General features: G+C 40.9%; 1 protein-coding gene across 1 annotated transcript; it reads right to left on the minus strand.

The window, feature by feature from the left end:
- Window positions 1-236: 236 nt before the first annotated feature.
- Window positions 237-3,727, minus strand: LOC120033149 (homeobox protein engrailed-1-B-like). The gene is made up of 2 exons (XM_038979435.1): window positions 3,226-3,727; window positions 237-556 (listed from the first exon to the last, which is right to left on the minus strand). Exons 1-2 carry the CDS (start codon window positions 3,725-3,727, stop codon window positions 237-239), a joined length of 822 nt encoding a protein of 273 aa, XP_038835363.1.
- Between the last annotated feature and the right edge of the window lie 10,034 nt (window positions 3,728-13,761).

Consider the following 13,761-nt stretch of genomic DNA (forward strand, 5'->3'; position numbering starts at 1 on the left):
TAACCTTACCTGAAATTAAATATATACAACGTCATATTGTTTTGGCTATATATAAACTTTAATAATGTTCGTATTTTATATAATGATGTCCATATACTGTATCATAAACAGAAATCGGTTTTAAATAGAATCTGTCCCAGTCAAATCGTATTTACCTCTTTCGTTTTCAGTTCACAAAAGAGTTCAAGCACTCTGCTTCAGTTCAGCGTCTATTTTGCCCTGCACGAGGGGGGAAATTACTCGCTATCATCCTTCTCCTCTTGGACCGTGGTTGTGGAATGGTTGTACAGTCCTTGGGCCATGAGTTGGAGAGCCAGGCCGTTCTTGTAGCCATTCCCCTTTTTGATTTTTGCCCTCTTATTCTGAAACCAAATTTTTATTTGGGATTCATTGAGATTCAGTTCTGTGGCCAGTGACTGTCTCCGTTGTTCTGTTATGTAGCGATTTGCCTGAAACTCGGACTTAAGTCTCTGCAGCTGTTCAGCCGTAAACGCGGTTCTGGGTCGCTTGTCTTCTTTCTCATTTTTCTTCTTTTTCAATTTCCGTGTCCTTGGGCCTGATGTAGAAACAACAGTGAAACGAACACGTAAATATCAGTTAGTCCTAGGCCCAACAAACATTAATTTACACATGACTAAAACAATGGAGTATTTCAATGTAATACATATTGTTCATTGCTAAATGTGTGTTTGCAGTGTGTTTGCAGTCATTGCGACCATTTTACCCCAGGCGCAAGGTGCAAGGCTAAATGATGAACAGTTGTATTTACATAATTTATTAATTTGAATATTCATAATTTAAGAAATGCAGTAACACATATCTTCCAATTACATAATACAGAACCAAAAACATATAAGCAACGTCAAAACAATAAAATGTAGGCCTAGCGGTGTGAAAGACCGTCATCCTCGATCGCGTGTCTATTTTACGCATATGTTTAGGCCTAGGCTATATGTGGTCTACGAATTACATAGTTTCCTAAAACAGATTGGGTAATATCAATAATAACAATATAATATCAAACGACATGCCTATACTTACTAACAGACTATTGTTGATTTGCATGCCCTTTTTTCTCTAGGCCTACCCTGCAGACCGGTGCAAGCACGACAACACACAGTATGTTGTTAGTCCTCCTTAACACAAGTAGGCCTATACCTCAGCTCAGCCACTATTCATCAGTTAACGAGCTCATTCCATCAATGTGTGTAATAAAAACTCGGTGCCATAAAATGTCAAAGTAAACAAACTAAGGCAAACATATTTGGTTATTTACTATTTCACTAGGCTATGGTTAGACCTACATTGCAATAGGTCTGTCTAAAACGCCATTGCACTGGAACGTAAAGGCTACTGTTTTGCAAGTTGGTATTGAGATACTTGGCTATTCTATCCACAGCCATGTAGCGTGCACATAATTACATCTGAGAGGTTCATAATGTAGCATATTCACGGTGCTAATATTCCGATTAAGAAGATACATGTATATAGCCTAATCGTTTATCTTTTTATGACACACTTTCTGCAAACTTGTTAACAGCTATATAGACCTAGCGCATAGCTAATATAGGCCTACTATTCACCCATTCGACTGACTTCTCCAAAAACACAGACGACAAAACGAAATGTAGACTGTCATTTCAGAAAAAAAACTCTCTCTATAGGGCCAAAAACACAACTAGGTCGTATATTGCGAAAACAAGCTGCGGATCCCAATTCAGTCAGTGCATTGTAGCATACGGTTTAAATCAGTTCGATACTGTATTGTGTGAAACTCAACTATATGCTTCTACTGCTATCATAAACACAATATATTGTGCATAAACCTAGGCTATATAGCCTTATAGTTTTAAATTCCGCGTTATGGACTGTAGCCCTACGCCATCTTTATTTCGTAATTTGGAACAACATGGGTCAAAATAGCTTAACATGTAACGACAGGGGTCACGTTTACCTGCAGATATAGACTACTTTCTGAATACAATAACAGTATTAGGCCTACAATAGCAAGAACATACACAGGCTAGGTCAGGACCTACTTGCCGAAAATATAACATAGGCTATTTGATAAGCTAAAACAATTATAAAGTCTGTCGGTTAAATCCATTTTCGTAAGCCTACATTGTTTTACCAGATATAATTCCCGAAAGATATCGAAACCAATAGGCCTAGTGTTTTTTCCCCAAGTCATATAGCCTAGGCCTAAATCGTATAGCTTAATCAGTCCATAAATCACTTTAGTCAATCGATACATATTTTCTGAATTGTGGATAATAAGATTGTGGATAATAAACCCCCAAACATATTGACAAGGTAGTCTATACAAACCCCTGATTTACACCATAGGCCTCGTCAATATGCTCGTCAGGTGAAAAGAAAGTCAGCTATTGTAGTCTAATCGAAGGACATAATGGTTGAATTATGTAGATAATATAGACTAAACAATTTGATTAATCTATCCTTCTTTTTATTTCGTGCATATTTTGCAATTTTGGAGATTTGGAGACGGCCTACAGCGAAGGCTTCCCTAAAAAGTTAACAGTCAGTATAGGCATATGGTGTGAAGTAAAACAAGATAGTAAAACATAACGACCACAGGTAAAGTGGCCGTTTCGGTGACCACTCCTTTCAAGTTTGTCTTGTCCATGCAAAACTTAGTTTTACATAAACAATGTGATAACATGGAGGACCAGTTTTCGGCATTGCTTTGTTTTGAGGAGAATAATAAAAATTAGGGAGGAGAATCAAATTGCAGACCAGTTGGTCTTCCTAACATGCTCTGCCGGGTCTTATTAATCGTTTTGTTTGAAATGCTCTCACCAAAACAAAGTGGCAATTGTGTGTGTGTGTGTGTGTGTGTGTGTGTTATTGTTAGAGAGATTATGGAAAGTACTATAGGCATATGTCTAGTCTAGCCTACTATGATGATCCAGGCCTATCATCATTTGTTGTTTTGGCTGTTGTTATTATCAGCTTTTGCATGGTATTTTTCTTCTTTTAGCCTATCGTGCGTAACGCTCACGAATTGAATGAATTGTACAAGGGAGCGAATCGAGAGAGAAAGCGAGAGAGAAAGAGAGCGAGAGAGAGGGGGGGAGAGAGAGAGAGATGTTTACGATGTTCACATTGACCTATAGGCTAGGCCTACTCCTAACATAACCAAAATAACGGACTTTCACATTTCAGATGTGCGGGGGTAAAAATATTCGGAAACTAGCGCCATACCAGATGATGGTCGATCCGAATATCTCGTGCAGTAAACCCACGCAGGCCATAACATCGGCGTAGATTCTTTAGCGGGTGGAGATCCTCCATTACTGGCGTTCACAACCACTATTGAGGCGGTGTCTCCATATCTCGTTGTGGTAGTCCCATTCCCTTCACCTTGTTTTGTCGAGCTTTGTTTCGAAGACGGCGAGGACGACGAGGAAGAAGTACTGTCACTACTGCAGTTGGAATCCTGGCAAAGGCTGCTCGCGTGAGATGGCCTTATTACCAAGGGGTTCACGTTTTCTCTGCCGGAGGTCTGCGCCCGCTCCCGACTCCCAAGCTCCTTCTTGCAGCCGAAGTCTGGCCGCAGAATATTGTCAATAAAAAAGTTTGTGGTTCTATGTACTTGCTGTGCTGCCTGGTGGGGCAAAATTGGAGGAGATGGTAGATTCGGGGAGAGGGACACGCTCTCTCCCTCAGTCGAATCACGGCTGTTTTGATCAATTCGCTCTTCCATAACTGGAACAATTTTGGCTGGAGCGCAAACTCTCCACGCCAAACTCCACTTGTTGCTCAATGCCGTATCCGAATAATAGCAAACAAAAAAAGATATCTGACTATATTATGAAGGAAGCCTATATAAAATACTTTTGATAAATGTGACAATGTTCTACACTGTCGACATGTTGTCTACTAAAGCAATCCAAGTGTCACAATAGCTCTGCGCTACCACGACTGACTACACATTTCGCGCAGCAGCGTCGTCCCTAGCATTCTCTAATGTATGTCAGCGCGATCTTTCTAAACTCTCCTAAAACCCGTTATCCCTCTCACACACTTTTTTTCACACCAACCGGAAGCACGTGAGTGCCAACACACGTGCAATAGACCAATCACTTGTGCAGATCCGCGCTGTCAGAAGTGACGACGTCCAATTGAATTTTACGTATCTCAGCAAATAAATAATAGATGGCTTTTAGGCACAAAACAAGGGGTCTCGGCGGTGCGCTCTTCTTTCATACCAAATTACTATGCTCATCACCGACAGAGGGAAACCTGGTAGGGACATTGGGCTGGTACAGAAATATTATAGGCTACCAATACATTTAGGCTACCAATGGTTCCCGTTAATTTGTCTATCGACTTGATTGCCATCCACTCTCCTACCACCGAAAGGTGATATGTGTATGCTTTTCTTAAGTCCTCTCTTCCTCCACATTTGGAAGAAACCGTAGCCTATACAATTGACACGCAGTATGACATTTTTCCCACTCTAGTTTATGTTTTTCCTATTTTGTATCTAATATAATAGGTGTGTCAAATTGGCCACCCATATCTTAAATTACTATCTCATCTAGGCTACAAAATCCCTATGATATTTGTATAATTACGGGTGCGTAATTTCTGCTTTCCAAATGGATAACTCACTTGATAAACGCTTGTAATCATCCTCACCTGTGCGTAGCCTGACTTTGACCGGTTACGTGCTTGTAGGTATGGGCTTTATTTACATTTCTAAAAAAGAAACAGGGGGACAAGTTAAGTTAGGTTAGTTGATGGAGGTGGTCGGAAGTGATGGAGGTGGTCTGTTTGAGCCTTTGTATCAGACCTATAATAAGAAGTAATGATGTGAGATGAAGTGATGCAAAATATCTCAAATCAGGCTGATCATTCATCAACCCATTCCATGGTGGCCTGTATCGTAAAATTGAAAATTGTTTATGTTCACTCTCATTTTATTAAGTTTAAACGGGTATACAATTTTCATTTCTATAGGCCTATTTCTGTGTCACTATCGTCTATAGGCTACACCACAGGTGCAGTTGGGTGCGGGTAAAGAGTCTAATTAAAAATCACTACAAATCCAACATTACAATCCCAGATTGAAATATAGGTATAGCAGCAAACAAAACAATACGAAACAAACACACATTGGAGACAACATAGGCCTTTTATGTTTGTTAATTGAGAACCTCATATTTTTTGCAACAAGGTAGACGCTCGAGCTTCTTTGTTGTGTGACAACTTTTGTCCATGCTTAGGGGTACAATAGAAAATGACACATAAATAAGAGTAATTAGTCACGAAATAATACATTCTGCTCGAAACTATAGGACTGATTCACATTCAACGTGCTAGTATTGAAATCTTTATCCCAAAAGCTATAGTGTTAGTGTGGGTAGTTAATTAAATTATAATTGGGACACTATCAATATGCTATTTAGCCAAGTAGCCATTGTGGAGACGCAGTCCCTTTTCAGGCGGTAAATGAGGACTCCGGCTCTTATCTTGCCCGCAAAGAGACGCCTTGAGAGGGGCCGCAAAATATAATTTATAGCTTTTAATTACTCTTCATTCCGCCTGATCAGCTTGGCGTTCATCACAGTAGAGTGAATAAAAGCCGGTCAAAAGCACTGTCACTATTCCCTGGCAAGGCGCTTAATCAAAGTAAGCAGGGCAATATTATGCGCTCAAGAGGACCGCGCGTAATTTCCAAGGTGCTGATAAAGCCAGTTGAATAATGCGGCGAGTCTTCTGAGACACCATTTACAGAAATGACTTTATTGACGGTTTAACGTTGGTAATTCATTTTGCCTTTCATGTACTGGACCTGGATTTGTTGCAGCAATAGGATGATAAATGCACTGACGGCCTGCAGCTCGTATTATTGAATATGGTGGGCTAGGGTGCAACACACACACACACACACACACACACACACACACACACACACACACACACACACACACACACACACACACACACACACACACACACACACACACACACACACACACACACACACACACACACACACAAAATCTTCTTCCTTCACTAACATTAGCTGAAAAGCCCCCAGACAATTTCTAAACGAATGCTCCGACACTTTCTATTTAATTTTTAGGCCATGATCGAATTGCTTTCATACATTTTCGATAGCTTTACTATTTTGCAGAAAGACAACAGACTGGAATAATACATTCGCTTTTTTGGTTGTGAGACTTGTAGGTGTGTGGTGGACTGAAACACCTGGCTGGATACGTTCTTGACCACGAGGGCAAAGACAGCCCATATGAATAGAAACGTTCAAGGATATGACCTCTATTGCATCCCAGTCTAAGATAACTTGTGGTTTCGTACAATTGAATGTAAATGGGGTGGAGTCAGCTACACAATAACAATTAGGCAACAAAGGTCAACCTGTACCTTGTCCCAAAGCAGTCAGAACTGGAGCACGCAGAGCACGCCAGCGCACAGCACTTGTCAAATCCAATGATCGTTGAGGGGATTGATCAGTGATTTGGGCTATCGGATGAAGTTGCAAAGACAGTTGAAAAGCATTGGATTCATTCGGTTATTTGTGGAATCTCAAAGCACTCCCATTTAATGTATATCCCTTAAATTAGTCGAATAAACAAACAAAAAATGTTCCCGAAAGCATCGCTACCTTACGATGAAGGACGTTGTCTGATAAATTACATTTGGCCGTATTTTTACATTAATATGTCTACGGAGTAATAATCATAAACCCAGGCTACTGGCAACAGCAATATCAGTGTGTAATATTTCCTAAAACGAAGGTTTATCTGTAGTCAGAAGAACAGAGAACAATGGAATCAAAAGCATTCTTTCATTTGAACAAAATATCAAACTTTGTCAAACAATATTTGAAATAGGTAGCCTAACTATCATAAAGCGAATGAATAACGGTACTGTCTCTTTCCGTCTTGAATTCTGTTCCCGTGGGAAGGATGACCATGGCTAGCCGCTCAAGCATTTGCCATGCTTATCTTTTTAGTACAGAGAAATATGCAAGACACCATAAAGCAATTGGCCTACAGCGAAATAACTGTCAAATCAACTTTATTTGTTGAATAACTTTGCATTCAAGGAATATATAATACAAACTAATGTGATATTGTATTATTTTATAGTTTATTATATCACATTATAATATGTTAGTATTACATTTCATCTGATCTAATCTTATGTCATATTATATTATATGATATTGTGTTTTCTTATAATAGAATTAGCTATAGCTTACATATTTTAGATTAAAAAGTTTTGGGTAGATTGATAATCAAAATGTTAAAACTGAAATGCTTATCTCAAAAGCTAGTGTACTTTAATTAAGGAACTAGCCATAATAAACTATCAATATGCTATTGAGCTAAATAGCCATTGTGAATTGTAATTATTCACGACCGTTGCCTCATATACAGAAGGCCTAAATTAGATGTTCAGAACCAGGTCCATTGCAATTGCGTGTTGCCTATATCTAGGCTAGCTTTGAAGAATATTTACATTCGTCTATATACAACCATTGTATTACCAAAAAAGTACATGCATTTTAAATGATTCAATTGTATACTCCTTGTAATAATGAAATAAAGTCACCTCTTAAGGAAACGCATCGTCTGCTAGGGTTACTCATATGCAGTTTATAGGCCCATATAGGCCTAGGCGTATTTCATGTAGACAATTATCAAGTTTCAGATCGGTTGTTTCTTCTTTTCTAGAGAGTCGAACTGGGTGTTGAAAAGTGCTCTTTCATTTCTCTGACAGGCTACAGGGCGTGATACAGTGCGAGACATTTAGATACGACTCCGGAATTGTGCTGTCCTCAAGTGGCCACTTCAAGAAATGGGCTTCCCTCGTTCCCAGTGACACCATTCAAGTCACCTTCAGATATTCATAGTAATGATGGTGCCAATATAAAACCCATAAACGGTGTCACCTTTTAATAACGTGCAAATCATATACTGTATGTTGAAATACGTTACTAGGAAATGTGTAGACCTTAGCCTACTTTTTCCCTTAAATATTTTTTTAAAGTTTAAGTTATTTTTGTTTAGTTAGAATATATGGATGTGAATGTTATACATTTCAAGATTTATATCTTTCCTTGTTCAAACAGTTTCTCTTATCAACTGTCAAGTTGGACTTTTGGACTATACTTGGAAATTGTTATTATTATTATATACGCGTCATCATCGTTGTCTTTATTGTCGTCACTGTTTTTGGCCTAAACAGCTTCAGGCAAGTCTTCGCAATTTACCAATTACATTAATATAACAAACTTGGGTGACATCTTGTGGTCATTCTTGTCATTGTCTTGTCTTATGAACAGAAGGAAGGAATGAAGGAGGGATAGAACGGAGGGAGGAAGTAAGGAAGCGAGAAAGCGTAGCGCTTCAGAAATTCAAACAGGGATTTTTCTTATTATGTCCAGTAGATGGCAGACAATCACTAATAAGCAGAGTCAGTTCTGTAGCGTGCCCTCAGTTGAATGTTTTTGCAGTGGAAACATAGCCATATACCACAACCAAACGTAAGATGCAAACAAGCATGTAAACTATCAAAGGAGTAAGCATTATTAAGCATAGCTGTAAGTTGCTGTACATAAAATAACATTTCTGTACATAAAGTATAATGTTTCAGTGTGTGAGACACATACATTTCATAATGGCACTAAATACTTCCTATTGATGAGCAAGCATGCCCCATGAGAGGCTTTCAATCCCCTCCTATTGTAATTAGGAACCTATTAGCCTGCAGAGCAGCATTGATAATTAAGTTATGAATAAAGACATCGCAGCATCCCAAATGGCAAATATTCCCTATGTAGTGCATTACTTACTATACGGGATAGGGTGCTATTTGGGACACAGCCATAATCAATCATTTACAGAGATATTCCAAAGAGAAGATGACATGTGAATGATACCCACTCACTGCCCCACAACCACTGTCTTCCTCTGTTGCTCTTTTCAAGGATGACTTTTATTTCTATTTCATGCCATACCAATGTTGAGTAAATGTACATTGTGTCAATACACAGTATGACTGTAGTGCCCTGATTTTAACATGCAGGGCTAATGGAGAAGTGCAATGAACATGCACGCCACAGGAGGCTGTTGAGGGGAGGACAGCTCCTAATAATGGCTGAAAACGAGTGAATGGAATGGTATCAAACACATGGGAAGTTCAATACCATTCCATCTATTCCATTCCATCCATTACTATTAGCCCATCCTCCCCAATTAAGGTGACACCAACCACCTATGATGCACACAATCACCATCATTTGGGTCATATTTATATCAGATTGCATTTAAATGATCTGTCTGGATTTTTTGTTGAAGATGTCTGCACAAACATACAGAATAAAAAGAAAATCCTATTCAAAACCTCTCTCAGCCAAGGTTGTCTCAGCCAAGGTTTTTGCACATCCCACTATCATCATCCACCTCTGAAAGTCTCACCACACTCTTGAAATGCAAGACGTATGCACACAATCCCACATCTCAGCCCTCAGATATTTATATGCCAGAGAGGTAGAGGAGATGTTTGCATACTAAACGGTAATTATCATTCTGCTCTCTCTCTCTTGCGCTCTCTCCCTCCCTCCCTCTCTCTCTCTCTCTCTCTCTCTCTCTCTTTCACACACTCACACACACACACACACACACACACACACACACACACACACACACACACACACACACACACGCGCGCGCGCGCACGCACGCACGCACGTGAAGGAGAGCTTGTGGAGTTTGTCGTAGAGCTTAGGCTGAATGGTCGGTCTGACAGAGCAATGGAAGGGAGTGGAAAGATGGATGCACACTTAACGTATTGTATTCACTACATTTTATACTTTCATATAATACATAATGAAAAATGTCTTCATCATTTTTTTTATAGAGCTTGTTTTATTGCATACCCTTGCGGGGGAAAAGAAAGGATACTTTCAATCTTCAATCATTTCCAACTGACGTCTCCCAAACTTGAAGTCGTTCAGAGGAAGGAAACTGGAGGTCGTTGTTTCTGTGCCTTTCACCACTGAACACAAGGTCACAGTTGTTGTGCTTTTCAGACATCTATCATGGCAGGTTTTGACCTTGTTTACAATAGGCTGCTGTTGTGACTACCACAGCAGTCATCACCGTGACACTCTGCTACGTGACTTGGGTCATGTCTTTCATTTAACACAGTACCTTTCTTATTCTTCAGCCTTTCTGAGTATGTGCAGCACCCAGTGTAAGGTATGAAAAAATCATTAATTTAAAGGCACAGTGCCGTCAAAAACGTGATATTCCTGTGTTCTATATATATTTCCACACGAAGAGTTTGGAATAATACTGTGAAATTGGGAAAATTATGATAATGCCCTTTTAGTGTAAGAACTATTTGAAAAGACTGCCTGAAATATCAGCCTGTTTTGGTAGGAGGGAGTTTTGGCCTTCCATGGTGACATCACCATGTGGTAAATTATACTAAACAAAAATATAAACGCACATGTAATGTGTTGGTCCCATGTTTCATGAGCTGAAATAAAAGATCCCAGAAGTGTTCCATACGCACAAAAAGCAAATATCTCTCAAAAATGTGTTTACATCTTGTTAGTGAGCATTTCTCCTTTGCCACCTTACAGGTGTGGCATATTGTGTTGGGGACAAGAAAATGCCACTCTAAAATGTGCAATCTACCATAAGCTGCCTCCAACACTGCTTTAGAGCAGGTATTCCCAAACTTGAGTACGCATACCCCCAGGGTAGCGCGCAATGCCGTCGGGGGTACGCCAAATAAAAATGTGATTCACATTTACAGTTTTTTACAATTGCTAACAAGCGTTTACCTATACTTAAGATACCTTTTCTAAACTCTTAATACAGCAACACACCTACATCACACAATTAGCCAAATAGTACATTTTCTGCTCAAAACCACATTTTGTTCATTAAATACCAACTCTACATTTCAAAATGCTAAAAAAAACTTTCTCTACATGCGCTAACTCTATCAAAACACGGCAAACCCGACTCAATATCTAATCATTCTGTCAAAACACTAGCTCATGTTTTCTATCCAAGAGGAACGTATAGTCAATCAAAGCACATCGACTTTCAAAATACTAACAGTTGATGGCATTACAAAAATGTCATTACTTTTCATGTTTCAGTTCTGCCTGCAGACAATAGACAATATGAAATACACCGTGTTTTATAATTCAGTTTCCTTTTACTGTAAACCACTCTACATTTTTGGGTTGAGTGTCGAATGTGTGCATTTTTGGCAACATACTATCTAAAAGTGAATGATTCATCTTTACTGTATAGAATGTACAGTAGAAAAAATAGTAAGTGACATAATTGCTGCAGTGAAAGCTTTATTAGCAACATGAAATTGCTGCCAGTGATCAACAAAAAATCCAACATACATGGGCTTTGGTTCCAAATGAGTAAAAATGAAACACAATTACAGTAAAAACACAAAATGCACAGTCCTGTTCTAATCTATACGATCTTCAGCATTTGGCCACATGTTCTCATCCACATCACATCTTATGTCATCTCTCGCTATGCACCTTGGATAGAAACGCTTGGCATGCCTTATCCACCCCTGTCAGTCTTCAGCTGAGATGTCTCTGCAGCCGGCATCCATTGCATCCAGGAGGGACATTTGGTCATGTGGCCGATGATCATACACTTTCCACCTCCAGGCAGAAAAAAATTCCTCAATGGGGTTGAGGAAAGGCGAGTGGGGGGAGGAAAAGGCAAACCATTCTTGGATGGGATGCAAACCAGTTTGTGATTGCATGTGAATGGTGGAATTGTCCCATTGTCCCATGACATCACAAATGTCCTCATGTTTCCTCCCACCTGTTCCCTTTCTGCTTCTGGCACCAGTTGTTTGTGGAGGTCATCTCAAAACAAAAGAAGGCGCTCAGTGTTGTAGGGACAAATTTGGCATTTCTGCAGGACCAAACCAGCACTGGAGATTGCAGCACACATTGTGATATTTGCTCCTCTCTGACCCGGCACATCAATGGTGGCTCTTTTCCTGATGATGTTTCTTTCCCGCCGATGTGTTTTTGCCAGGTTAAACCCTGCCTCGTCTACGTTAATGATTTCATGTGGGGTCTGACTAGCCTCCAACTCCATGACTCTCTGAATGAAATCAAACACAGTATGTGTAAATGCTTTTCAGTATGTCCTACTGTATGTAATGTAACTCATGTTTACATGTAGAGTAGCATAGTGTAAATCTCACTATAGAACAAGACATATTGGATAGACACCATACCTGGACGTATTGGTGCCGGAGTTCCTTGACCTGCTCACTGTTTCTTTCAAAAGGAACTGTGTAAAACTGTTTCATTCAAACTCTGTGTTTGGACAGAATCCGAGCGATGGTAGTCAGGCTGCTGCTTTCCACGTTGTGAAATACCAGGTTGTCCTCTACAATTTTGCATTGTCAGCAATGACCAATCCTACAATGGCATGCTCTTGGTCTTCACTGAGCTTTCCTCTTCCCCCAGAGGTAGAAAGACGTTGTGTCCTTTAGAGGAACAAAAATACAACATATGTACAGTATTTGCATTGGGACTGGTGGCCTACAGTTACTGTGGGACATAGCAACAGTAATGATAGAAGAAGCCCTTGTGAAATGCATTACATACCTGTTGGTTTGTTGAACATTCTGGATAATGGAAGCCACGTTTAACCGTCTGAGATTAGGCTGGACTCTTTCTCAGCGATATACCATGGTTTATCACATGGTTTATCACATGGTTTATCATATGGTCTATGATGGTGGCTCTTATTTCATCAGTGACAACACCTCTTACTCTCCTTTGAACACCACCACGCATTCTTACTCCTCTCCCCCTACATCTCCTTCTCCCTTGTCCTGGTCCAACTACTCTTCTACCTGGTCCAGCTACTCCTCTGCTTGGTCCAACTACTCCTCCCCCTGGTCCAGCTACTCCTCTGCCTGGTCCAGCTACTCCTCTGCCTGGTCCAACTACTCCTCTGCCTGGTCCAGCTACTCCTCTGCCTGGTTCAACTACTCCTCTGCCTGGTCCAGCTACTCCTCTGCCTGGTCCAGCTACTCCCGTGCCTGGTCCAGCTACTCCTCTACCTGGTCCAGCTACTCCTCTGCCTGGACCAGCTACTCCTCTGCCTGGTCCAGCTACACCTCTGCCTGGTCCAGCTACTCCTCTGCCTGGTCCAACTACTCTTCTACCTGGTCCAGCTACTCCTCTGCCTGGTCCAACTACTCCTCCCCCTGCTCCAGCTACTCCTCTTCCTGGTCCAGCTACTCCTCTGCCTGGTCCAGCTACTCCTCTGCCTGGTTCAACTACTCCTCTGCCTGGTCCAGCTACTCCTCTGCCTGGTCCAGCTACTCCGCTGCCTGGTCCAACTACTCCTCTGCCTGGTCCAGCTACTCCTCTGCCTGGTCCAGCTACTCCTCTGCCTGGTCCAACTACTCCTCTGCCTGGTCCAGCTACTCCTCTGCCTGGTCCAGCTACTCCTCTGCCTGGTTCAGCTACTCCTCTGCCTGGTCCAGCTACTCCTCTGCCTGGTCCAGCTACTCCTCCCCCTGGTCCAGCTACTCCTCTGCCTGGTCCAGCTACTCCTCTGCCTCTTTCCAGTTACTCCTCTGCCTGGTCCAGCTACTCCTCTGCCTGGTCCAGCTACTCCTTTGCCTGGTCCAACTACTCCTCTGCCTGGTCCAGCTACTCCTCTCCCTGGTCCAACT

Source organism: Salvelinus namaycush, chromosome 40 (assembly GCF_016432855.1).
Source record: "Salvelinus namaycush isolate Seneca chromosome 40, SaNama_1.0, whole genome shotgun sequence".
Taxonomy (NCBI): domain Eukaryota; kingdom Metazoa; phylum Chordata; class Actinopteri; order Salmoniformes; family Salmonidae; genus Salvelinus; species Salvelinus namaycush.